The following is a 26,067-nucleotide window of genomic DNA, read 5'->3' as shown; positions in this document are numbered from 1 at the left end:
TTTATTAGAGGGCAGTAAAACATTAATGATCTATCCATTTCCTCACCTTGATGCTCATCTTCGAGCAGCTGAGTGAGTCATGAAGATCTCATATTTTATTACAGACCTGATATTCTTTCCATGTGAAGCAGTGTAGATGCAGTCATGCTGAACTTCATTTTTTAAGTGAGCCCATGTCAAGAACTCATGCTTATCTTTACACTAAGACTGTATGGGCCTGAGGATCTGGCACGAGAACACTAAAAGGTTTGTCATATACTGAAGCTCAGGGCCTTACCTAGACATGTAGAATGCTAAAAAAAATGTGTTTATTATTGTAGCAACGTCCACTGAATTCACATAAAATTCAGCGGCAGGTATTGACAAATTATAATGTGTGTTTTAGATCATTACCAGCAGTCCACTTAAAATATAAGGACAAACAAATGTTAGTGCTTTTCTTTAATATAGGAAGTGAATGTAAGAAAAGCAAATGGGGCTAATATAACGAGTACTTCACACAGCATAACAATAATTTACTGTAACATAGTAAAATAAAGGAGCAATTAACTAACAATGTGTATTTGATTGACAGCTCTGTCACATTTAATGATTTATCATTTATTAATGATCAATATCTTTTTTTTACTGATGGGAATATTTTTATCCAAACAAACTTTCTGGTGGCTGGACAAAGGATTACAAATGAAATTTAAAAAATGGCAGTATTTTATCTTGCCATGGTCCATAAATGTGTTTTACTAAATGTTTATTATTCAAATCAGATTTAACATTCAACACTGCTCCACATTCTAAATAGTTATTCAGAAATGTAAAAGATGATTTCTCACTCAATCGTTCTATTTTTTTTTACACCATAACTTTGGATACAAATGTGCGTCTCCCTGCCCCCCTGGTGCCCCGGCTAAAAGGGGTCAGCGCAGTCAGCTGGTATGACCTCCTTGGAACAAGGGAATTCGAGGAATGTCCATTCATTTCAATATTGACGTAAAGGTCCAGAACTAACGTGGTGATTTTTCCTCTTTGTTTACGATGAATATGAGGCTGCATGGAATTAACGGTAGTGTAATTTCAGTGCTATAGGCACACACATCTGTTTATTCATTCAGCCTGGATAGCCATCATTGGTATGTGTCACCTTCCTCTGCTTCCCTTTGTGTATCATCCCGTTTCCTGTGTCCTGGCTGGTTGTCATGACCACCGTTACCAAGGAGAGCGGAGGCTACACAAGAAAGGAAACCTGAACCTCAGATCTTGATGCCACGATATTTAATTCATCGACAACGGCACACCAAGGTTTAGTGTAATGCAGATGGAGCGAGAGCGAGGTCTTAGGGTAGAAGGGACATTTCTGAATATGAAGACAGGGAGGTGCTGTCAGATCCTTCTGTTACAGTCAGGCTCTATTTTTCCCTCCTCTAGCTCTTTATTTACCAATATACTGATAATAACTTGTTAATGTTTCAGCCACAGTTTTGCTAAATTTAATGTAAATGACACAAAACAATTAAGATTAAACCAAAAAAAGTCAATGTTGGGTTAAGTGTCAGATTTCAGGGATTTGTCCTTTGTCCAGATGAGACAACAAAGAGTTTTTACCTGCGACCTGTGTATTTCTCCTGTGGCTTTTCAGCATTTTAACCATAGCTATTGTTAGAGGGGGGAGAAAAAAAACCTATGCCCCCTTTTGTGAGGCTATTTCTCTTTCATTGCAGACAAAAAGGACAAGTGAAAGCTCATTTTTGTGAAAGCTCCTTTAAAATACATGCAAGTTTGTGTGGTACAAAGCAATACAAAGTGTGTAATCCTCGTTGTAGAGGCCTCCCCCCATGTTGTCTTTGTGCCAACTGATCCACCTACGGACAGCGCTCCATCCTCAGCCATCCATCCCTCCCTCCTTTTGTTGTCTCACCCTCTTTTGCCCCCTCCCTCCCATCGCTGGGTTTTTTTTTTCCTTAGGGTTCAGTGTTGCTCTCGCAGGTTTGACTGTCAACAGTGGTACTGAAGATTGGATGGAGTGAACAGATGCTCTTCATACCCAGAAGTCTCACTACACAGCCCTGATTTGTTATTTATACCCTTGTTTGGAACCAGACTGACCCATTTGGGCTCGGTTGCTACCAAAGGAAGCAGTTGGGGGCTGGGTGAAGCTGAGCAGCTGAAGTGGCCTCGTCGAGGCTTGGACCTCCGCGCCGTCTATTGTCAACAAGGAGATACTTCAGCTGGCAACAGCAGCAGTGTCTGACGACGAGTTCTGCTGGCTGTTTTCCTCTGGAAATCTGTGCTTTCTTGTTCAAATTAGAGCCACTGATTTAAAAGCCAGTAACCTGCAAAATTTGAGGTGGATTCTTGGAAAAGCCTGCTCAAATATGTGGCTGGAATAACCTCTTTTGAATTGACACAAACAGCTGTTTCTTCATCTCAACAGGATGTTTGTTTCATTTATTCCACGAGGACTAAACATTCGATTTCTGTCGACTAAGAGGTAAAAAGCTACGCCGATTTTTATTCTGTGTAATCAAGCATCACCCTTTTCAACTTTGCTGTGACAGGATACACGCAGAGCGGCATCAGTGGCCTTGAATCCGAGTATCAGGTTATATCAGTGTGATCCATCTAGGTAACGCTACACCGTACCAGGAGTGTGACACTGAAATACACTGCAGCTCAACAATTGGCCTCCTGGATTTGAACCAGAGCTGAAGGCAAAGAAACACTTCCACAAAGAAAAAAAAAAAGCCTGGCTTGGATCCATTTCATCCACAAAGCCTGGACCGTGAAGCCCGATCGATCCCGATACAGCGGGCTGCCACAGGTGGCTGCACAGCTATTGGCTACTCAATAATGCATTGACTCCTACTGAGGAATGAAAAGGAGGAGAAAGTGCTTCTGATGCTTTGAAAAAAGTGGGTGACTGTGGAGAGAAAGCTGAAAGTGATTATTTCTGGATAGCGTGGGGAATTGAGGACGTGTGGAAGTGAAAACTGTGAGCAGATGTTAAAGAGGAAAAGAAAAAGAGAAGAAAATGGCTGCTGACAAAGTGGCATTGGGACAAAGACCGTAGGAAACTTTGCAAAGTCAACAGGAAGGGGACAAATAACCCAAAGGAGTACAATTTAACGACAATTTACAAAGAAGGATAAAACTAAATATTAGCAGACAAAAAGGAGAACTTGTGATCGTTCAGAGGTTGGTCTAAAAAAAGTGTTGTCATCATGGTGAACACTGGCATGCAGCTGATCAGCTTCACCTGCGCTGTGACTGGCTGGATCATGGCGATCGCCGTCACGGCCTTGCCTCAGTGGAAGGTCTCGGCCTTCATCGGCAGCAACATCCTGACCTCAGAGATCAAGTGGGAAGGCATCTGGATGAACTGCATCTACCAGACTACTGGACACATGCAGTGCAAAACATACGACTCCATGCTGGCTTTGCCTCCGGACATCCAGGCGGCCCGCGCCCTCATGTGTCTGGCCATCTTCATGGGCTGGCTCTCCTGCACCGTGTCCTGCTGCGGCATGAAGTGCACCACCTGCGCCGGGGACGACCGCCGGGCCAAGGCGGGCATCGCGCTCTCAGGCGGGGTTCTCTTCATTCTGACCGGCCTGTGCGTGCTGATCCCCGTCTCCTGGACTGCTAACACCGTCGTCCAGGATTTCTACAACCCCAACGTGCCACTGATGCACAAAAGAGAGCTGGGGCAGGCAATTTATCTGGGCTGGGCGTCTGCGGTTATTCTTATGATCAGTGGAGCTGTGTTGAGCAGCACCTGCCCCCTCATGGAGAGGAGCGGCAGGTACCGCAGGGGCTACATAGGCCGGAGCTTCGCTAATTCACCCGCTTCAGCACCAGATCCCCCGAAACCCATCACATCCAATAGTGTACCATTAAAAGAGTATGTATAGGAAGAGGAGGGAACCGCAGCAGGTGGAGAGGGAGAAAGTTAAAGCGTTGATGCCGTTAAAAACTCTGGTTCTTTCCTAGATTTACCGTCTCAAGTTTTAAGTCTGTGAAATTTAAGCTATACTTTGAAATATATATATATATATTTATTAATATATTCCACTTATATTTTGTATATCTCTTTGTAATGTCTTCAGTACTTTCACGTTTGTTTGAAGTTTGAATTATACTGCACTGTGATTTATAGTAGTGCCTGAAGAAAGCCCATTGCCTATATTGTCAGATCCAAAAGTATGACTGTTATGATGGCTTTAATGATGGCTTGTGTTGTGAAGATTTGAAGTGATTTTTTAAAGCAGTTATTCTCGAACAATGTCATTACCTCTCGATTTGTCACATAAAGCCTTCACTGAGTGTGCCTACGTCAAAAGTGTGAAATAAAACCAGTTTGTTAAATGTCCATCACTAACTTTTGCAAAATTCTTTATCCTTTTTGTGTGTTTCTCCAAAAATACATTTGGTTTGGGCCATGTTGACCATCACAGACAACACTTTTCTTAATCAAGTATGAACGCATGGAAAACACTTGGAAAAAAAGTCAATGTTTGATTTTCCTCTTCATCTTCAATTACCATATAAAGTCTGGTACGTGCACACACTTCCCATCCAACAACATGTCCATGGACACTCAGCTGACAAAATAAAAATCCAGTCCTTTCCGTAACATCCACAGGAAATGCGTCCATCTATACATGCATGATTGCTCTTTTGTTCTTCATAGAAATCCAGTCATATTAAAATGCTGGTCAGAGTTCCACTTCTGTCGCTTTTACTTTCTTCATTGGGACTCAATGAAGAAGGACACTTTGCAAAGTGTATCTGAAAGAAGACAGAAAAGTAACAAGTTCAGCTACAAATCATTAGAAGCCCCACTACTAACACTGACTGCTAATGGAACAACGGCCATTATAGATTTGGCTGAGAGTTGGTCTATGGTGGCTGATATTAAACCATTAATGTTTTATCTATGGTACACTACAAAAATCTACCAAAAACACAATGGGCTGACAAATGCAACAAACCTGATAGTGGCAAACTAATTTAGTTTGGACAAACTGTTTATATCTTCCGAGAATTTAATCTCATTAATATGATTTATTAGTTATTTTTTTAACAGAGCGACATTCAACAGAATTCAAAAGGCAATTTACCGGAGATGTGTTCTTCTGCACTGGGAGACTCCAAAGATTTCCATCTTTTGGGAGCAGATTCTAAAAGGGAGAGATCATCCGCCCTCAGAGTCTGCAGCAGAGTCTTCCTCCTCAGAAATCCGAACACATGAGTTGAGGAAAATAAAAGACCCCAACATTTAAACGCAAACCCAACGCAAACATGAACAGAAAAGGATACTGTTGTCGATAGTGACGCTCGGCATCCTGCAGCCACTCCAGCATGTCGGAGACTGACGGGGCGGTGGCCGAGCGCTCGGTGACGGTGAGCAGATCCAGACAGTCTGCACTCTGCTCGTAAAGCTGGACGACCGCAGAAACCTGGTTACTGATGGTATCTCTGACAGACTGTAGAGAAGACCTGAGGGAAAGAGGGATGGATGGGTATCATAAGTGCCATGCGTCAAAAAACGTCTAGTTTTAAACCGTGTATTTGTTTTAGTTGATATTGTCTCATATTGAGCATAGTTCTAAGTAAATGTGGGTCTTATCATTCATCGCAAAATAAATCTGACACAGGAGTACGTTTTTTTTATTGGGCTCTGGGAAGAATATAATGAAGTAAACGGTCGCTCATGTTTTACTTATAAACCACTTCCTACTGACATAATGTAGTACCTACGGGCATGAGCCACTGCTGATTGTGATATGCCGCTTTTTTCAGTGATTTCTCATTCTACTTGTCGATACCACTTTTCATTGGCATATGCTGATAGTCTCTCGTTTTATCGTCACAAGCCAGTTCAAACTGTTTGAAAGACGCAAATAACAGCAGCATATTATAATTAGTGGTGTCACATAACAGCAAAAATCAGTAAATGCCGGCGGAAAGTAATACCTGTAAAACTGAGTGACATATTTATTGTAAACGCTGTTAGCCAGTAAAATGGCAGCAGCATACCAATAATCAAGAGTGACATCAATCAGAATTGCATGCATGTATCACTAAAAAGGAGTGGCATGCCATCAGCCACCTTTCAGGATCAATGACTTGGAGGCCCATAGCTCATATCTGCCCAGGATCCCTCTAACAGGCTGAGCTGGCCCTGCATGGCTGCTGTGTGAGTGCAGCCACATCAGCGAGGATGCCAGCAAAGTGTAGATCTCTCTGCATCATCACTAAAGTCTAATAGTCTTCACTTGTGTTGCACTATTTACCCAGGTACTTACATCTTCTCATTGAGTTTGACCAGCACTGTATCCGTGGCTTGCAGGATCTTAAAATGCAGCCTCGCCTCCAAGTCAGGAAAGTCTCTGAGCGGTGTGTTGGAGATTTGGACGTTGGAAAGCGCTCGCGACTGCTCCGCCAAATTAGCGAGAGACACCATTAGAGGGCTGCAATCGGCCAACACATTCCCCCACACTTTCTGATTGTTTTCAATACTCTGGAAGCTTTTCATCAGGGCTTGGTGAAGTGAAAGTATTGCAGGTTTGGACATTTTAGGTGTTTATTTTAAACATAAATTGACTACAAAATCGAAGCTGCGTATGTGCAGTAAACGGATTCTTGTATTTAAATGATGTTAGTCCGTTTTGGATTAACGGACCTATCTGTAACCCTTTCAAAGTGAGGTAATATTAGCTGCTATGTAGCATCACATTTCTACCATGTTGCCTGAACTCATTTCCGTGCTCCTGATGTAAACACTGACGTTTGGCGCTGTGATTGGTCGAGAACCATTTTCCTTGACGCAATTCACACACAAGTTCTAATTGGCTGACTTCACGCCTGGCCCCTCCCCGCGCGGACATTTGAAAACGGCTTTGTGAAGAAGGAAGAGGGACGAAGAAAAATATAATCAAGTAAGTAATTGTTTATAAAATATGTATCACCATGTTAAAAACGAATTATGTAGAGGTTTATTTTGTTGTGCGTGTTAAATAAACTGGCAGGAAAGGAAGTCAGTCAAATTGCGAGGAAAGCTAATCTTTCAAACTAGCAGAAAAACTGACGTTAGCATTAACTGTTAGCTTGCTAATGTTAGCCATATGTCGGCAGTTTCCTTTTAAAATGCTGGATGCAGTTATAATAATGTAACGTATGCCTTTATTATCTAAAGTTACCCTGTGTTACGTGGTGATATTACTGTCTCGTGTTGTCAAGCGTGGGTAAATTTACTTGGTGTTCGCTGTCTACCCATGCAGACATGGCTCCCAGAAAAAGGACGACCAAACAACGGAAAAACAACCCAAAGACGGCCAAGCTGGAAGCCTTTCTGGAGGATTTCGACAGCGAAAGTGAATATATTATACTTATTCTTCCTCTGCAGTTTCTTTAGTAGTCACGGCACTTTGTAAAGCAGCTGCCCTGTGAAATGTGTTTTAATAAATAGATTGTTTTAATTTGACTTAATGTTACATTGCACACTAATCCCTGGCTATGTTGCTGGGTACACTTACTTTCATAATGTCATATTATTACAGAGCCTCAGAAGGTGACGCGGATATTGACATTTTATGAATATGGGATGATATATTGTTATACATGCATGCATACAGATATACAAAACAATATATAACTAATTGTGACAAAGATATGTTCTGAGCCTGACGCTGTACAGTTTAAAAATAAAGAAAGCAGTACTCTCTGGTGGACGTGATGGCAATACTGTCTCTATAACATATCCATGACCTCTCTACAGCAGTTTCTTGTAAGTTATTGGTCAACATATATGCAGATACTGATAAATGAAATCGTCCGAAAGTATTGATCGGATAATATATTATTGGATTATAATTACTGGTGACCAACATTGTCGTGAAAGGGGGTGTTTTAATGTTGTAGTTTGTCAATGTGGATCCAATTTTAAATTACATTACAGCAGACGCTCTTATCCAGAGCGACTTACATTGAACTAAGTACAGGGACAGTCTCCCTGGAGCAACTCACGGTTAAGTACCTTGCTCAGGGGTACAATGGTGGCAGCCTGCTATTGAACTCCCGACCTTCTAGTGTTTTGTTCGGAAGGCGTACCACTAGACCATCACCATACACCATACTTTAAAAACTATGGGCTAGTATCGAAAAACTATTTTATGTTTTCGCAGTGAAGACCAGAGTTGGACAAATGAAAGAGAAGCTCAACCAGCTGCTGAAAGATGTCGACAACAGCTACAACATGGCACTAATTAAGGTCTCCAAGGCTGACCGGCAAATGCCCTGGTTGGAACAATTCAGTAAGTTGACGCAAACGCTATGAGATTAGTCTAATCAAACCCAAATCCCAATTCCACAAATGTTGTTTTTAAGAAATATTTTAATTGTGCCACAGAGGCTTCTTCAGCATTTTGTGCTGCTTTGTATATTATTTTAGCTTTTTAAACATCATTTAATGGAAAGCTGTTTCCCCTGTCTGCAGATTCTGAAAAACTAAAGTCACCAGAAGTGGATAATGTAAGTGTAAGTTGATAGTTTTTCTTATTATCTCATATCCGTTTCAGAATCTCTTTGCCCTGTGCAGGCACACCCTGTGCTGTATTAATTAATTAATTTCTTCATTCACGTCTGTCTCTTAACAGAGAGACGAGGAAGCCGCTATTGTTGACAGCGTTGTGGCCGAGGATCACGCAGCCCTTCTGAAATCAGTCAAGAAAAGTATGTTAAAACAACCTTGTGTTTTTTATTTCAAACAAGTCCATCAACTAAGTTCTATAGCTGATGCTACTCTGGATGGGATAGACTGAGCAAATTCTTTCAAACCACTCAAGAATTTAAGGTTTGTGGATTTCATCCCATTTATTTTGTCTCCAACCCACAGCAACTAAGAAAAAAGGTGGAGCTAAATCCAGTTCTGAGGATGAAAACACCCCGAGTACAACAAGGAAGGTAATGGCTGATTTTTATTCAAGCATGCTAAGAGGAGGAAAACACAGCTGAGTGTTTGAGAGCATCGTTGCTCATAAATATACAGAGCGGATGATTGCTATGGAATGTAATTTGTGTGCAGTCACTTGATGGGGTTTAACTTTTTGTTCCTATTTCAGGGGAAAGCAACAAGGAAACCTCCAACTACATCAAAAAGAGCAAAGGCGTTGACAGTCAGCAAGCAGAACGCCTCCATCAGACGGTAAGAGCTTTGTTTCTTTATCTCTTTTAGGATTAATCGCATTCAAACAGACATCGCGGTGTAAAAGATGAATTTTAAATTGCAAAAGCTGCGATCCCTAACCTGCTCGGGGAATTGATGAGATTTTATTGATACCGATTCCACTAACGATCCAAATCTTTATCCATTCCTGATAAATTGTTGGGTGTAAAAAGAGAACAAGCGGGACAACAAGATACAGTTCTCAACGGGAATCGAGAATCGATTCCCGTTGAGAACTGTATCTTGTTGTCCCTAATCATAAGTTATGATGATTATATTACATGTTTACCAGGCTTGAGGTTACATGTATAATATTCTACTGTCAGCAGATATGCTTTTCATATCAATTCATGTATCACCTCATCTCATTTCATCACAACACGTAGGCCTGGCCTACATGAAAGTTTATATGTTGACTGAATTGAAAGTTGTGTTGGTCTTACTATGGAGGGATTTATTGCTTGTTTATAGAGATTGATGAGGAACGTTTTTTAGATAGCACGCTGAAATGTAATTTCATTACTTACCCATATGGTTCAGCCCTGATCTGTTAACCCTTTCGCAAGTTCAATAGCCCAATAATGTCATTGTGACATGTCTCTGTCTGCTTTCAGATCGAGCAGGAAGCCTTTGATCACTCCTGCCAGGAGTATGCTGGACTCTTCCTTCATGATGGGCCCTACTCCCCTCATCACCCCGCGCTTCGACCCAAGGTAAGAAGGCATTATAGTCGCAGCTGCACTACGCCAGTTCTTCTACTGTCCTCCCTGTTTCCGCATCAAAGGATGTCTCATTCTCTGTAAATTGTTGTAGCATAAATCACATTTTCTTATTTGCATCAATTTAATTCTGTAGAAGGGGAGTCTTGTTGTTGTGGTTAAACGGCTCTACTTAAATTGTGTGCGTGTGTGTGTGTTTATTGCTCTTTACTGTTACACTGAATGTAATTTTTATGAAAACACAACGGGCAAATAAACTCAAACTATTGCATCAAATCCCAGGATGAACTTTAAAGCACTTTGCTTTTATAGATCTCATCTGCAAGTGGATTTAGCGTCTTTATACGTTGTACATTATCTGGGCACTCGAGACTTGTTCTCATAGCTATCTCACTAATTTGAAAGGCTGCTGTAATGGAGCAACTAGTGCAATTTTCACTCTCTTGGGTCTTCTTTTAAATCGGACACATTACACACAGAGGGATTCATAATGCTCACCATTAAAGCTTTATTTCTTCAGGCTTCCTAAAACCCCTGCTGTGAGGATTCCCCGCCACAAAGAGAGGGTTTATAGCATTTCAGTCAACGGCTCTCCTATTGCAGCAGGAAATGAGGACATTGTCATCAACGTTCCCATCGGCAACGGAGAGGTGAGTGCACAGTTAGCTGGGCTCAGACTTTTGGATCCTACAGGACAATTTTATCATAAGGTGTGAAGTGTAAGGTCTGGTCACCTGCTTCAAAGCACTTCACCTCTACTATACTGGGTCCACACAATCTAAATGTTCGGTCATCAAGCCGACTACTAGCTAAAAGCTGAACAATCTGAGAGCTGCTCAGAACAACACTGCTGGGGGGCGGGGAGTCAGTCGGCGTGGTAACTGAGGGTCTGTGTCCCAGAGCTGCCGCTCGCTCTTCTCTTGGTGAAACAGTTTCCTGTCGGCGGGAGCACGAAACTAACTCAAGTCGTTTCTCGATTCTGCCACTTTGAATCCAACAAACAAACTATCAAAACGCACACAGACCCTGTACGTTCAGCGTGACTGATGGACCCTCAGTGCGGCTTTCTCTTGTTGGACGGGCCGGGGCTGGCTGCTTAACATTCTGTCGACAATGTTAATTACATTTTTAATTGTTTTGAACCAACTATATCTCATATTGCACCTTTTTTAAGTTATAAACTGCTTTAACCAGAGATAGAATAAAGGACACTTTATAATTATATTTTTGTCATTTGAATATAACAGTTAATTTGCAGGTCCTTACTGCAGAAATTGACAATACTCTGACATTATAACACTGAGCAACTTCAGGTATCATCTGTGTGTTAGGCCTGTATTTATAGTAGACCAGACCATTTAGTTTTAGTTAATATATATATATAACCTCTGACAAGCAGGTTGGTTTACTAATCAAATTGTCTCGTCATGTGTTGATGCAGAGTGTTCAGCTTTTTGCCAGCCAGATGGACACAGTGGATCTGTCTCTCCTGGATGAGACCGCTCTGAGGAGCATTCGGCTGCTGCAGGTATATTAATCACTGCTGTAGTGTCCGGTAGAGCTTACTGTATGACGTCTAATATATCTGCATATGCTTTTATTCTCATAATTGTTTTGTTCCCTTCTTGACAGAATCGCCTTACAACCCTGTGTGGAACATCAGAGTGACTTAACTGCCTGCTGTCCACTTGTACATTACTTTTAAGAAATTGTATCTTTATTTCAAAGCTTTGCGTCCTCATGGTATGGTATAATGTTTTTTTTCCTTTTATAGGTAAGATAAGTGTGGGTTCGCATGTGTTATTTTATCATTTATTTTATTCATTTACTTTTGTAAGATGGTTTAGTTTACGATCTTAATAACTTCACCTTTCATTTTTACTTGGGTATTACCTCCTGCATTAGGTTTAACTCTTTGGGGGAATTCTGCCTCATGTCCGTCTCTTTTTACTGCATTTCCAGTCTTTTACTCCGGTTGGCCTGTCAGACATGTAAACTTTGGACTTTAGTTGTCCTACAAGCTTGGTAAGAGTAATTTGACAGATCTCTACTCTGCAAATATGATTTACTGTTCATTGATTTGTAAGTACACTCTAATCTTACATTTTTCATTTCATTTTGTCATTGTTTATTCAACAATCTGTACATCACTAATTGTCTGCAAAACTGATAAAGATTTTTTGACCACAGCTCTACATTTGTGTGATTCTGTTTACTTAGGATTGCAATGTGTTTGTTCAAATTTAAAATGATGCTATAATTATTTATTAGAGTTTACTGGACAGTGTCTTTCTTTTGGACAGATATCTTCTCCAAGCTGTACCTTTGTATGGTGACCAGTAGGTGGCAGCATTTCACCATAGAAGTTTGCTTGTCTGGCATCGTCAGAGCAGCCTCTTCTGACTAGGTGGAAAAAGTACCTAGATCCTTGACTTAAGTAAAAGTAGAATACCACAGTCTAAAAATACTCCATTACAGGTCAAAGTCCTGAGTTCAAAATGATACTTGCATACAGAAATATTATCAGCACAATGTATTTAAAGTATCAAAAGTAAAAGTATGCATTATGCAGAATGGCTCTTTTAAAAGTTATATTATTATAGAATAATATTCAGTTTTTACCACTAAAGAATACATTTAATAGCATTTTAATGTTGTAGTTCTTCAATGTGGAGCCAGTTTGAGATGCTGTGTATACTACTGAGTAGACTGAGTAGTATAATACAGCGTCATAATGTACAAACATGGTGTTAAAGCATCAAAATAAGTGTCAAATAAGTAAAAAGTACAATATTTGCTTTGGAATGTAGCGGAGTATAAGTATAAAGACTCATATAATTTAAATACTCCAAGTAATTAAGTGTTTTAAGCACCTCATAATTGTAGTACAGTACTTAATCACATTTCACCGCTGAGCTTAACAAACTCTTGCTGTTGCTAATGTAAGAAGTTCCTCTTGTCTTTTCACGACTTCGTACACAGAGGGACATTAGAGGGTCATGTGAGGTGGTGTTGGCAGGAAGTAGCAGCATGTCTCGCTGCTGGCACAGAAACCTGCACTCTGACCTTCGGGGACATCATAACGCTGCCAATTAGAATCTCGTTAAGCTTCGTTAGGCCTGATGAGCTCGTTAGGGTTTCCACCTGGGATGAACTGGGTCAACCCGGGCCTCACCTTGGGCCCAACCAGACAAGTATAACTCTTTGCTATTCCCGCTGGATTCTCATGCATCATATGCTACCAAGCCACAGCATGGGAACTCTGCCCCCAGATGAAAACAGGCCTGGTCTCTTCCATCTGTATCTATCGTAAGCGCTCGATCATCGGCTGTCTCTCGCTGAGCAAACTGTGTTGCAGAGGTAAAAACCAAACTCTGCATCCCTACAAACGACAGATGTTGTGGTCATCGGTGCGTGCAGTTCAGCTCCCTCGTTAGTGGAGCACCGAGCCCTCGCGCACCTGCTCTACATATCATAGAATATTCCTACTTTTGCCTCTAAATGGATTGGATCTTTTTTTTTTTTCCTTCTCTCGGTGGGTGGAAAATTGCCATTTTGCACGGATGGCTTGGTTTTCAGTAAGCACGCAGGCAGTGGCGCAGTGACAGGTGCGGTATGGATGGGGCGGATTTTGAGGTCACAGAGCAACACTGCTACATAAATCATCTGCTGAGATGTTCAGGATGAGGGACTGGAAGTTGAGATAGTGGAATGGAAGACACAGTACAGAGACGCTTTCAACACAAGCAACTGTATTAGCGTCCATTCTGTGCAGTGGTTTAAAGCAGTCCAAAGAAAACGAGAGAAACGACACAATTGATTCAGTTAAGCAGTCTTCAAAGCCACACTAATCATTATTTTTGTGTTTCTGACAGCTATGATATCTCTCACTTGCTAAATGAACAACAGAGGTGTCAACGAATCCCTGGCAAAATGACTACAAAGCCACCATTACGTTTACTTAAAATCAGATTCAGCTCATTTAAAAGGATCTAGACTCTGTCAGTTACTATCTTTCATCACTTAATAATATGGTTCCTAATATGTGACATAAAAATGTAACACATTTAGGTTATTTATATATCAAGCAGTCAGATTAACCATCTTGGAATTATACGTGAACAACCCCTAATTATAACGGGAGGTCCCCCCACCAATCCCATATCTCAGCCTCTAACCCTAACCTTTTCACCACCTAACCTCACCCTCCTTCAGTCTCTCATTTTGTATTCCCGAAATCTGTTATCATTAACACATGTGTCTGACACATGACTGTGGCGTATTTCTCAACAAAGCTGTTCCCTCCCCTAACTGCTGGAGCCGTTGGTTAATTGAGCCCCCAGACTTGGGGAAACTGCCAAATTTGCTGCCAAGACGAATGAACCTGGCAGAGGCATGTTCTCCTAGAGAAATTAATTCTCTGTTGCGTCGAGGCCTCCTATAAATCCCATCCGTCAAGTGCCCCACTAATCGATTTATTCACATGCCCACACCTCCGTCTGCCACTGCCTCTCACTCAATTCATACTGATCCAGCCAGGGGTCGAGACTCATCTTTTAATAGGTTGGTTTATCATCGCAAACCAATTTTTTTTTTCACTGAATGCTTTGTTCTGCTTTGGTGATGAAGAGTTAGGAAGACACAAGCCGATGGTAAAGTGGCAGACGGGAGGAAGTTAAATGGGACTGAACGGCCCCCACATGATGCATTCTGGGCATGTGTTTGTCTGGTGGCCAGCAGTCCCTCTGTCGCTCAGGCACCCCGGACGATGGGCGTGGTGGAGAGGAACATCTGCTGCCAAAGAAAATCCTTTTGGAACTTAAAATAAGGGGCTACGCTGAGGGGAGGCAGAAACTTAATGCCATTTGCTGATCGCACGGAGACATTTGTCGACGGCAGCATTGGTTTGCACTGGGCACCAAATGAAGTTAAACAGGCATGAAACCTTTTCTGTGATCTAAGAAAGTACTGTATGGGTTTTACATTTCTTTATTTCTGTGATTGTCAGGTTTGTGCAGATAATGTGATGCGGATGGGAAAACCAACCAAAAAGAAAAAGCTTGCTTAAGGCCCTGTAACACATATCCGTATGACAGAAACTTATGCTGGCGCATACGAAATATCGGCAATAGGTTGATATAAATTAAGGGTAAGTTGTGATCGTTTGAAGGACGCGGACGTTACGCCGAACACGCCAGACACACGGCGCTGTCACACAGCTCCGTATGGCAGAAACATGCCGGCGTATATGAAAATTAGCTAAAAATGTGTCAGAGTCCAAATACTTCCAACTTTTCCACAGCGGTGTTGACGCATACATAACGTATACATAACAAATTATTATACATATGTCAAACATTGATAGCGTATCACTTACCTATTTAAAACGTATCAGAGCGTCTGGCCAACGCAGCTGGAAAAGTGCCATTTGGTTCACGTCATGCTGATGCTGGAGAACGGCTAACATGCTGAACGCTAGCTGTACTGTAGAAACACGTTTAATAAGTTACTCCGTCGTCAGGCATCATCTTAACATAGGGTAGGAATAGAGTATCCACTCGTTATCAATACATTGGCTGTAGGATTCACCGTCAGCCGACGTAGCCTATATCTAACGTACCTCTAACGTATTCACGTAGGTATTACGTAGGTATTCACGTACTATATTTACGTAGGTAAGTATTCACGTACTATATTTACGTAGGTAAGTATTCAACTACGTATTCACGTATGTCTAACGTGACGTAACGTCTGCATATCTTAAGAAGCACACGTTGTGTACGTCCAGTAATTTTGAACATGCTCAAAACATCAGCGTTCAACAACGCACCCCAGTGTAACACAGTGAGCTCTTAATGAATACTACTTATACCTTACCTTATATCAACGTACACCAGCGTGTTGCCGGTATTTTGTATACGCCATATTTTTGTATATCTTATGCATTCGTTGGGTATTCGTCTGATACATTTTGTATAAGTAAGTGATACGATATCAATAGGTTAGACGTGTATCTGTATATGTTCACTTTTCCGATCCGATGAAAAGTTGGACGTATTTTGACTCTGATAAATTTTCGTATGCGCCGGCATACGTTTCTGTCATACGGATATGTGTGACAGGGCCTTTAAGCAGAAAATTGCAAACACTATGAAAAGGGTTCAAATGTATTGAAATAGTTATTTTTTGCATGTGAATTACTGTATGGGAGTGACAGTTTAATAATAATAATTACAATAATAACTTTATTTATATAGCACCTGTCAGAAACAAAGCTAGAAAGTACTTTACAATAAATTAAAATAAGAGAAATACAATAAATACATGATAAATGTCATTAAAAGGCGGGTGTGTAGTATTCAGGTATCTATTAGCACTAATGGAATATAATATTCATAACTATGTTTACATTGGTGTATAATCACCTCAAACTAGGAATGGTTGTGTTTTTGTTACCTTAGAATGAGCCCTTCATATCTACATAGGGAGGGCGTCCTCTTCACGGAGTCCGCCATGTTGCTCCCCCATGTTTCTTCTGTAGCCCAGAACTGACAAACCAAACTCTGCCTGCGTTACCTGAAAGCATCATTTCTGAAAGAGTCATTTGTCCCTGGAATGAATGCCGATTGTAACCTGTCCTACTGGAGACAAAAGTCATATATTCGTGTGTTCGTGTAGGTTTTGTTCAGTGGCAAAGGGGCTTAAATGTGTCCCTCGGTACTGTATGTAAGAAGTGACAACAGTTGAAATGATGGTTAAAGTGTAAGCACTGAAAGCGATTCAACTTTCAGTTTTTAGGAGTTTAACAGCAATTGTTTGATTATTGTTCCCCTAAATCTAATGTGACATTGAGACTGGAGATTTATATTTATCATCAGATTTATTATCTGTACCAACAAGCAGCGTTTCTGATTTAGTAAATAAATATAACTTACTTTGTTAGCCATTTTCTGGCCATTAACAGTTTCAGAGTCAAGGGCACAAACTTACACTTTCCTAACAGGGCGAACCAAAGCCTGCATGCTGAGGGTTTTAATGTTGAAAGCATTAATAGTGCCGGCACTAACCTGAGTCATTCGTTTCTATGCTGAACCTGGCCTGGGCAGGTTGAAAACAAGCGTTTCTTATTTGGTTAGACAAATATGAGATGCAAATATCAGGAAGGGCGACAGAGCAGGGATAAAATAAAGTGAATTCTCACCCCATTCATTACCTCCATCAAAGACAGAAAAAGGAAAGTGACCATAAAATGAGCGGTGGAGTAATGGCCGGGTTTGCCTTTGAGAAATAATTAAAGCCTCTTTGCAATGCTCCCCAGCCTCCGGGAAAAATCCCCATCTTTTGTATGGTCTACAATTGATGTTTGGTTTACCAGCCCCTCTGTATAAAGCAGACCTTCAATAAACTATATCACCCTATTTGTGAGAGTAATACAGCCCAGTGCGGTCCTCAATTAGGTTTAAATGACACAGCAAATTGGAAAATTAGGTGGAGAGGGAAGGATAATTTGTTCCAAAACAGGCTAAAACCAATTAATTAGGAGACCAGGAAGGAGACAAAGAGTCTGTTTCTGTCCTCCAACAGAAAATCCCACTTTAAGTTCAGATGCCTTACTTTTCACCTTGCCACAGGTTGTGTTTGTAGGCTGATTGTATAACTTAGTATGACTCATATGTAATAAATAATGTGGAATTACAGGTTGCACTAATGGGTTCTGTGTGAGGAGGAATGCCAATGGAGTTTCCGCTGTTAATGCTTATCAGGCAAATCTTAATCATAGTAGAAGAGGATAACATCCCCAATTAAGTCTGAACAGCACACACTGTCGCATTTCAGATAATACGATTGTGTAAAAACAAATACAGGTCACTACAGGAGAGCAGTGACGAGCAATGTGCTGCTCATGTTGCTGCAAGCGGAGACGGCATGGATGGGTGGCTGGATGTCATTCAGCTGGATGACCTGGGTTAAGTTCACCGTACTGGTGAGTCTGTGCTCTGCTGAACTTTCCTATTATTGCCTTGCTGAGAGGACAGCTTCGAAGGCTCAGTAAATTACCACATTAGTGCAATGTAAAATATTCAGAAGCAGCTAAGAGGTTAGAACTCAAGAAAAAAGTAACCGGTGGACAACAAAAGTATTAAAACTAAAATACTTACAAAGCCTATTTGTTTGCTTTTTAGCCGGCAATGTTGTTCTCTCAGTCAGTCTGTAGGTCCACCACTTTGGTCCCTACTGAAATATCTCAACATTCACTGGATTGTTAGGACATTTTGAAGAGATATTCATGGTCCCAGGAGGATGACTCCTAATCACTTTGGGGATCACCTCACATTTCCTCTAGTGCCACCATGAGATTGACATTTGTGGTCAGGGTGACAATTCCTGTCAACCATTGGATGGATCGCCATGAAATTTGCTAAAGATATTCAAGGTCCCAAGAGGTTACATTGTAAGTACTTTAGTGATCCTCTGACCTTTCCTCTCGTACTACCAGCAGGTTAAAATGTGTAAGCAAAGTAGAGCCAATGTGGAGGTGCCTTAAACCTGCATTGTTTCTAATGGCCAGCAGGGGGCGACTCCACTGGTTGAAATAGAAGTCCAATTGTATAGAAGTCTATGAAAAATTCTGATGTTCATTTAGTAAATTATAGTCTCATTTCGAGTAAAATAGACGATAAAGCGGGGTATGCTTAAGGACGGGGCTACCTTGTGATTGACAGCTCGCTCTTTTAGGCACATTAAGTATTAAATGAACAGGTAGTAACAAATTAAAACAGTTTGCGCAGTGTTTCAGTGTGAAAACAAACGTAAAACCAAGCCGACAGTTCCTCGATGCACTCAGTGGTATTTTCAGTGACAGACCAGCAGAAGGAACTGAGCTGACACTCTGTTAAGATGTTTTTCAACTTTGATGCAGGAATAAATTCACATATTCTATTTCTTTTATTATTTCAAGTTATATCTGTCACCTAGACCTTGATATCGTTCAGCTTGAACTTTCGCTCGTTGGTGTTCCTTTCATCGGTCTCTTATGTGTGATTTTATGAGATGTGCTTAAAAAGCCCATATGCCTCACATCTGTAACCCACATGTTCTGTATGTTTTTCTTCACCACCAGACGTGGTGTGGCGGCCTGTCCAGGTGTGTACTTGTGATTCTGGGCACAAAACAATGCAGATATGAAGTTAGTGGTGATTATATTGGTGCTATGAGACACAGGCTGGCTCTTGGATCATTTGAGAAACACCTGTCTCTCTTGGATTCACGGCAGCAGACCTACATGATAAAATAAGTTTGGGAATCAATTTGTCTTCATTTCCAGCCTCTCTTTTTATTAGATGCAGTGGTGAGTGATATGATTAGGGGGATCTGTTTCAAGAGCTGCTACACAATGGGCCCTCCTCTTCCCCACTTCACATACACGCACACGCACACGCACACGCACACGCACACGCACACGCACACGCACACGCACACGCACACGCACACACACACATTTCAGCACAGGGAAACAATAGTCTCTCTTAACAGAAGAGAATATGATATAATGTTGGTCATTAATAATTATTCTGTCATTTAAAAGTGCAGTGAATCCTTTCTAATAACTATTTGCTTTTGAATGGTGTGCTGATGGTTGGGCCTGTTTCCATCTCCAGTTAGACGTATGGAACAAAGGTCGTGTACCACATAAGCCAGCATCTAATTGTATCTAATTGAGAACATGGTATTTGTCAGGGGACATCAGAGCCTTTTCATTAAACACTCTCACTGCAGAGAAAGAGATCAAAATAATGCTGAAGATGGAGGGATGGCTGCTGAAGGACTGGATCAGGCAACTTTAAAAACTCCATTTACATCCTTTTGAAAGTAGTTTTGTGGTACAAGTCATCGGTCAATAAATAAATCTTTCCGCATGAAAGAAAGAGATGTTTGACTTTTTAACTTTGGGAATGTTCAGTTGAACATAGTGCATTTATTGATTTTGTTTGTTCCTTCGTAACGGTTGTTGCTTTACTGAGAAAGAAAGAGAGAGAGAGAGAGAGAGTATTTTAATACACTCTTTAAAACTCTCTGCGCCCTTTACAGGGTCGGTTTACAATACAAGACACAGATATTTAAAAGAAAACGGTCTAGATAAAAGCAAAATTATCTACAGCTTTTTGTAACTTGAGTGACTCTTTAAAGCTACATCAATTGATTTTATTTCCACCACTAGAGCAAGCGGAAAATCTGAAGTATTTTGAGAGTATTTTATGCATTTGAGAGTGGACAATAGAGAAATGACCATCCAGTGAGGGCTATGTTAACCAGCTTGTAGCGAACCTCGTCTGTCTGCTATTCAGTTCTGGGCAGGTAGCACATGGTGGCTATATAAAAACTATCAAAGCAAGTGGCGTTGAAGGTCGAAACCCCAAAACAATGAGCTGAAAGACACTAAAACAGTTTGTAGAGCTGAGGGAAGCTGCGGAGTTGGGTGGTTAGTTGTCGGAGTGTCCGTCACTAAAAGCGACACCTTAGTCATGTGATGCTGGTAATATAAAAAATATTGATTAGTGCAGCTTTAACACACTGTGCAGTTGGTGCCACATATAAGATAACAGGCCTATACACACACACACACACACACACACACACACACACACACACACACACACACACATAAATCAGTGAGTAAAGATAGCCTGCTGGCCCATCACTCTCCTGATGTGTCTGTGGTCTCTGAGCAGAGATCCAGAGCAGAGGAGTGCGTGTACAGTGAAGTGAGTAAAATGCTGACCTCCCTGTAAGCAACACCGGGGTGCCGTTAGCAAAGAAACTCTGTTCTTCTGTCATGCGTCACAGAGCTGTTGACCTTCAGACCCCCCAGTCTGTCCGCTCAGTCGCAAAAATGTTCAAAGTGTTTTAAAGTGCTCGGACCTCAAGTCTTTTAGCAGCAGGTGTCTTCTTTCCTCGAAAAAACAGTAAAACCCAGAGAAGCACATCACGTCTGTTACAGTAAATTGCTGAGTTGCAGATCCCCCCCCTCCCCCCCTCCTGCATAATCAGTACATCACATTAACAGTGATTGCCAAGGTCTATTAATTTGAGTTTTCTTTTTATGTGGCCTCTAAGTAGAAGGACAGCCACTGCTGATGGGACAGATTATGAATGAATTAAACAAACCTGCTTCAAGCCAATATTTTAACATTTGCATGCCATTTGTAGTCATACAGAGCTCTTGTTTGTGTCTTCAAGTGATTCTTTCCCTCTCCCGAATGTGCCTGCTCGTTTTTTTTATTTTTTACAAACAAGCTACAAATTCCAGTGCTGGAAAAACAAGTTTATTATTTGCATCATGATTGGTTTTCTTTTGACATTACAGCGGCAAGAGAGCAGATTCAGCATTCCCCTGGCATGCCTGAGTGTGAGTTGTGCTTATCTGAAGTTTCACGGTGATCATAGCTACGCAGGGCTTATTCAAACTGACTGAGCAAGGCTACAGTATGGTTGCACCTGCCAACAGCTTCAGTAATACAGCAGGTTTAACACAGATTATTGGTGGTATCCTGCTGAAAGACTCCTTTTCTCCATTTTCCTTGTTCTCCTTTAACAAGAACCGACAGTTGACATGGTCTGCTTCATGTAAAACAAGTTTTATAGGCCGTTCTTGCAGCAGTACCCAAAAGGATAAAAACATTGTGAAAAAAGTTAAAGTAATTTATTTTTTTCATTTCAATTTACCTTTTGGGAGGGCGGGTTCTGGAGAACACTGATGTGATTTAAATTGACTGAGGATGGTGTTGAGTCTCAGGTGTCTCCTGCTCTGAGACTCATTCTGCCTCAGCACTATAAATTAATACTACAGCTGAATCCATTCTGTCTCTTTTTATAGTCACATGCTCTCGAATCTCGTAGAATACATGCATTGTGGTTAAAACCTTAAGAATGAAGCACCCTCACAGTTCCTTGTTTTTCTCTACTACTCTTTTAACAAAAGAGAGGGTTGCGACCATATGCAGTGTCATATGGCCATCTGCAAATCTATTATCCAATAAAGAGTTTTCAGTGAAACATCCCTCCTCTCTATCTGTCTGCCCTTCTCTAAAACATGTTGTTTTTTTATTGGGCAGCTGCTTTTTGCAGTAATTAAAGCTGCGACTTTCTGCCTTGACTGTTTGTCTTGCTTTATTTTTTCTCAGATGAATTGAAGATTAAAAGATCGAGTAATTTTATTCGTCAAATGTTCGTACAATATGTGCCGTGAAATCTACCTAAAGAAAGCAAAGGCTTGTACAGGTTACTGATACAGGTTGTAAGTCCTGATTATTTTTATTTTGGGTTATATAAGTAAAACTGACTTGACTTCACAGCTGCTGCCCCCATTGTCTCATCCCTTAACGTTGCACCACAGACAAACGTGTGAATGTAAAAGCTCAGGGCAGCTATTTTGAGGCAAAAAGCAGGAAACCGTATTACTTCAGATAATAGATAATCCACTAGAAATCTATTAAGTTTACATTTATTAAAGTCAAATGAAACCCAGAGGGACAGAGAAAGATACTGGCATATTTGTGTGAATTTTCTGGAGTGAAAAAGACTGACTCCCTCCCTAAGATGTGGAGGCGGTTGGGGAAAAAAAGTAGTAAATTCTCTGACGAGTTTGACTTTTCAGTGACTTTGCTCGTGAATGACAGGTCGTTCCACTTGCTGCATGAAAGCACTGCATCAGAAAAATGTGTACAAGTATAAAGGCCAAGTTAAGAAATAAATCACTGCCATATTATCACATAACTGCTAATAAGACACAAATAAAAAGTAATTTCGGGGAGCATCCATGTGTGCCGACACAAATTATTTAAACCACTTGAGGACTTGATGTTACAGAAAAGGAATTTTCTGAGCACTGGTAAAGTATTTGTGTATTGATTTGGGGCTGAGCCCTATGACAGTTTTAATACTCAATCGATATGTGTCAGAGATACTGTTTGCTGTCAGACATAACCTTATTACCAGGCTCAGATTAGATAAATCTCTGCAGGTTATGAGTTAAAGTGTAATCATTAACTGCAGAACAGTTTGCAGGGGACAAACACTAAAACTACACAAAATACAACTTTACTATAAGATTACATTCATTTAAAATTATTTTCTGATAGTAAATAATTGTGTCACACACTTTAGAAATTCTTAATTAAACTGATTTATTTTGGAAAACATATATATAAGCTATTCTTTGAATATAATAACAAATAAAACATATTTCATTATGTTATATTCCTTACCTTGCTCCTATCCTTATTTGTCCCCAATCCCCTGCTATCTTGGTGGCTATATTACACAGCTGAGTCTATCTTTGAAAGAATCAAGGCAATAAAAGGCTTTATTTACCTTTATCTGAAGCGAAACACTGCACAGTATAATACAGATGGAGACACTTTCAACGGGCCGCTCACAAAAGTTTCCTCGTACTGTCTCCCGGCAGGATTTTTCTTCTTATTTTCGTTTATTAAAAAGTACTTCCTTGTCACTGTGCATTGTACATTATTGCGCGCCAATTTCTTGGAAGGAATCATCTCCCACGAGCTGTTGAAGCTAATGGAGGCTTCGGAGGCATTGAGGAAAGAGGGAATGAAACTTCAGGTTGCTAAATCAGGTCTTGCCTTTGACCACTTAATAATGAAAAGCAATTACTGGCAGGCTCAGCAAGGGAGTTTGTTTTCCTCCTCTTATTTATCAAATAACCCCAATTGTCCTGGCTGTCTAATGCACGTTGTCAAGAATAGTTTTGAGCATTGCTTTCTGTTTTGTACTTCCACTGACTTCAGTGTCAGGTTTTATAGGTTTCTTCAAACCCTCTTTGTGCAATGATGATGTTTCTTCAGTTGTAAGATAGACGTCTGCTTGTTGATTTGTCATTTTACAGAGAAACAGACAGTCATGTGTTTCAAATTTCAAAAGGATGTACATAGGCACAGTTCACTTTATAGGCAGCAATATTTGGCTCTCAGATTAATTAATTGTTTTAAAGCATTTTAGCAATGGGAATATTAACATCTCTGATTTCAAACGAAAAAAAATGTATGTTTCTAAGATTTTCTATGTGATTATAGACTCATTATAGCATCAAAGTTTTACTAATGGCATATGTTGTTCTTTGTAAACAAGACTAAAAGCCCTACAGCCATACTAGCAGCTCTCTGAGGCTGGACCGTCAACCTTTTCCTTTGAGCTAAATGCAAATGTCAGCACGTTACCAAGCTCACAATCACAATGCTAACATGCTGAGGTTTAGCAAGTATGATGTTAATTGTGTTCACTTTCTTAGTGAGCGTGTTAGCATGCTAGCATTTGATAATTAGCACAAAACAAAGAGTACAGCTGAGGCTGGTGGGGATGTCATTATGTTTGCATTCATGTAGTGATAGACCAAGGTTTAGAATGAATTATGACTTTATGATAGCTCTAGATCATAGGTCTTCAACAGGGGGTCCGTGACCCCCAGGGGATCTGCGGAGGTACTGCAGGGGTGTCGCGAAATTGTTTGTAGATAAAGCAAAACATTAATAAAAGATAAAATATTTTTTTGCACATTCACATCCTCCCCACTCCCCTTGTACAGAACTCTGACAGCACCCCTGACCCCTTGGTTTGAAGCAGGGGGTCCCTGCTCCATGCTACACCAGTTTGGGGGTCCTTGGCCTGAAAAACGTTGAAGACCCCTGCTCTAGATAAAAGTCAGGGCACTCAGAGACACAGATCAATCTCACAAGTCATTAGGCTTTATCTTCTGGGGAACATGAACGTCTGGAGAAGATTTCATGGTAACCAATAGTTAAGATATTTCAGTCTGTACCAAAGTGGTGAACGCCCGTAGCTGCCAGTAGCTCCTCACACGAGGTCACTGATTCAGACACAAACGCATTACTTCAAGGCTGACAAGATGGATTTTCGTGTGATCTCGTGATCCCGCAATTCTTACGTGATCTCGTGATATTGAAAGAATTTAGTTCTACACATTGCGACTTTCAAGGTTCACTCAATTATGAACAGTACCCCATAGTTCCTCCAATCGGTGAATTTCTGAAAGTTACCGCAGTTCCCAGAGCTGTGAAGACATGTTTGGATTTGAGGATACTGCTGGGCACTACAGCAAGATCAGGGAGTACATCTTCAACAACAACTGGAAACTTTGCAAAGAAAGTGGGCTGTACACTACGTACCCCTGGGGTGGCCTTCGTGTAGCACCTGTCTACAGCCTGGAGTATATAATGTCTATAGTCATTAACAATAAAGTGATAACTCCACCTGGCATTGTGTTAAACTGTGCCACTCCTGCTGTTATAACTGTGAACCCTCGCTGCGTCGCATAAATATTTAATCCTACCGTGAGAGAAGCCCGGGGTTAAAATTCTGGGATGAGTGATTTACGGCAGAAGGAGCTTTTGGCACATTGTGATGACGCGGGGTGACCTTGCTGCTTTTGGCATTCCTGTACAGGGATAAATACATTTAAAGTGAAAAAGCCACTAGATGTTTGTGACAGCCACCTCTGCGTTTTCTTCGAGGTGTGATGGATGGTGAGAGCCCCTCGCAGCATGTCTTTTTCCGCGAGCTTTCCATGGCGGCTCGCTGGCGAGGAGATGCGTGAGGCAGCATGTTGGGATGAAGGTCATTTGAAACTGAAGTGTCTAATTTACTGTGTGAAACACGAGTTAAACTGAACTCTTGTCAACATAGAAATGATGATGTAGAAATGCTTGGAGTGACCTGTGGTATAAGCCACTTATCAAAAAGTCAGGCTGCAGGAAGTGAACAACACCCCAGGCTAATGTTCTTCCAGCGTCTTCCTCACAGCAGCAACATGCTTCACTTTCTAGGTTACGCCTCTTGAACTCAAACACACACTTCACCTTGATGCCCATTGTCTGTGAAGTCACAAAGCTGCAATATAAATAGAAACGATCGTAGTATTCAGTCCCACCAGAGGTCTGAATATAACCTACAATTTGGTCCCTTGAAAATATCTGTTATTGTAGCCTTTTATTGTCCTTGGACTGTTTCCTTGAATATAGTTATTTCTTCCCCTCTTTCAAGCCAAGATAACTGGGATATGCACCCTTCATGTAAATATCCCCCAGTGACGTG

At 41.0% G+C, this 26,067-nt stretch overlaps 3 protein-coding genes across 4 annotated transcripts; 2 read left to right on the top strand and 1 right to left on the bottom strand.

Moving 5' to 3' along the window:
- The first annotated feature begins 2,346 nt into the window (after nt 1-2,346).
- On the top strand, nt 2,347-3,905 carry cldn35 (claudin 35). Its single transcript, XM_029443249.1, has one exon. The coding sequence runs from the start codon at nt 3,216-3,218 to the stop codon at nt 3,903-3,905; it is 690 nt and encodes a 229-aa protein (XP_029299109.1). The 5' UTR covers nt 2,347-3,215.
- A 464-nt stretch (nt 3,906-4,369) lies between these two features.
- On the bottom strand, nt 4,370-6,590 carry airim (AFG2 interacting ribosome maturation factor). The gene is made up of 4 exons (XM_029443250.1): nt 6,303-6,590; nt 5,314-5,493; nt 5,115-5,233; nt 4,370-4,782 (listed from the first exon to the last, which is right to left on the bottom strand). Exons 1-4 carry the CDS (start codon nt 6,569-6,571, stop codon nt 4,742-4,744), a joined length of 609 nt encoding a protein of 202 aa, XP_029299110.1. The 5' UTR covers nt 6,572-6,590; the 3' UTR covers nt 4,370-4,741.
- Nucleotides 6,591-6,756: 166 nt separating this feature from the next.
- cdca8 (cell division cycle associated 8) lies at nt 6,757-12,128 on the top strand. Of its 2 annotated transcripts, none has more exons than XM_029443248.1 (11): nt 6,757-6,935; nt 7,278-7,370; nt 8,181-8,309; nt 8,492-8,526; nt 8,652-8,727; nt 8,891-8,958; nt 9,117-9,199; nt 9,835-9,933; nt 10,460-10,589; nt 11,381-11,467; nt 11,572-12,128. In XM_029443248.1, the coding sequence occupies exons 2-11, from the start codon at nt 7,280-7,282 to the stop codon at nt 11,605-11,607; spliced, it is 834 nt and encodes a 277-aa protein (XP_029299108.1). In that variant the 5' UTR covers nt 6,757-6,935; nt 7,278-7,279; the 3' UTR covers nt 11,608-12,128. The 2 variants fall into 2 exon arrangements, with proteins under 2 accessions (XP_029299108.1, XP_029299107.1); XM_029443247.1 differs by having other exon boundaries at nt 8,492-8,532.
- The last annotated feature ends 13,939 nt before the right edge of the window (nt 12,129-26,067 follow it).

This window comes from Cottoperca gobio, chromosome 11 (genome assembly GCF_900634415.1).
Source record: "Cottoperca gobio chromosome 11, fCotGob3.1, whole genome shotgun sequence".
NCBI lineage: Eukaryota > Metazoa > Chordata > Actinopteri > Perciformes > Bovichtidae > Cottoperca > Cottoperca gobio.
Note: the sequence above shows the minus strand (reverse complement) of the source record. Positions and strands in the feature narration are given on the sequence as shown.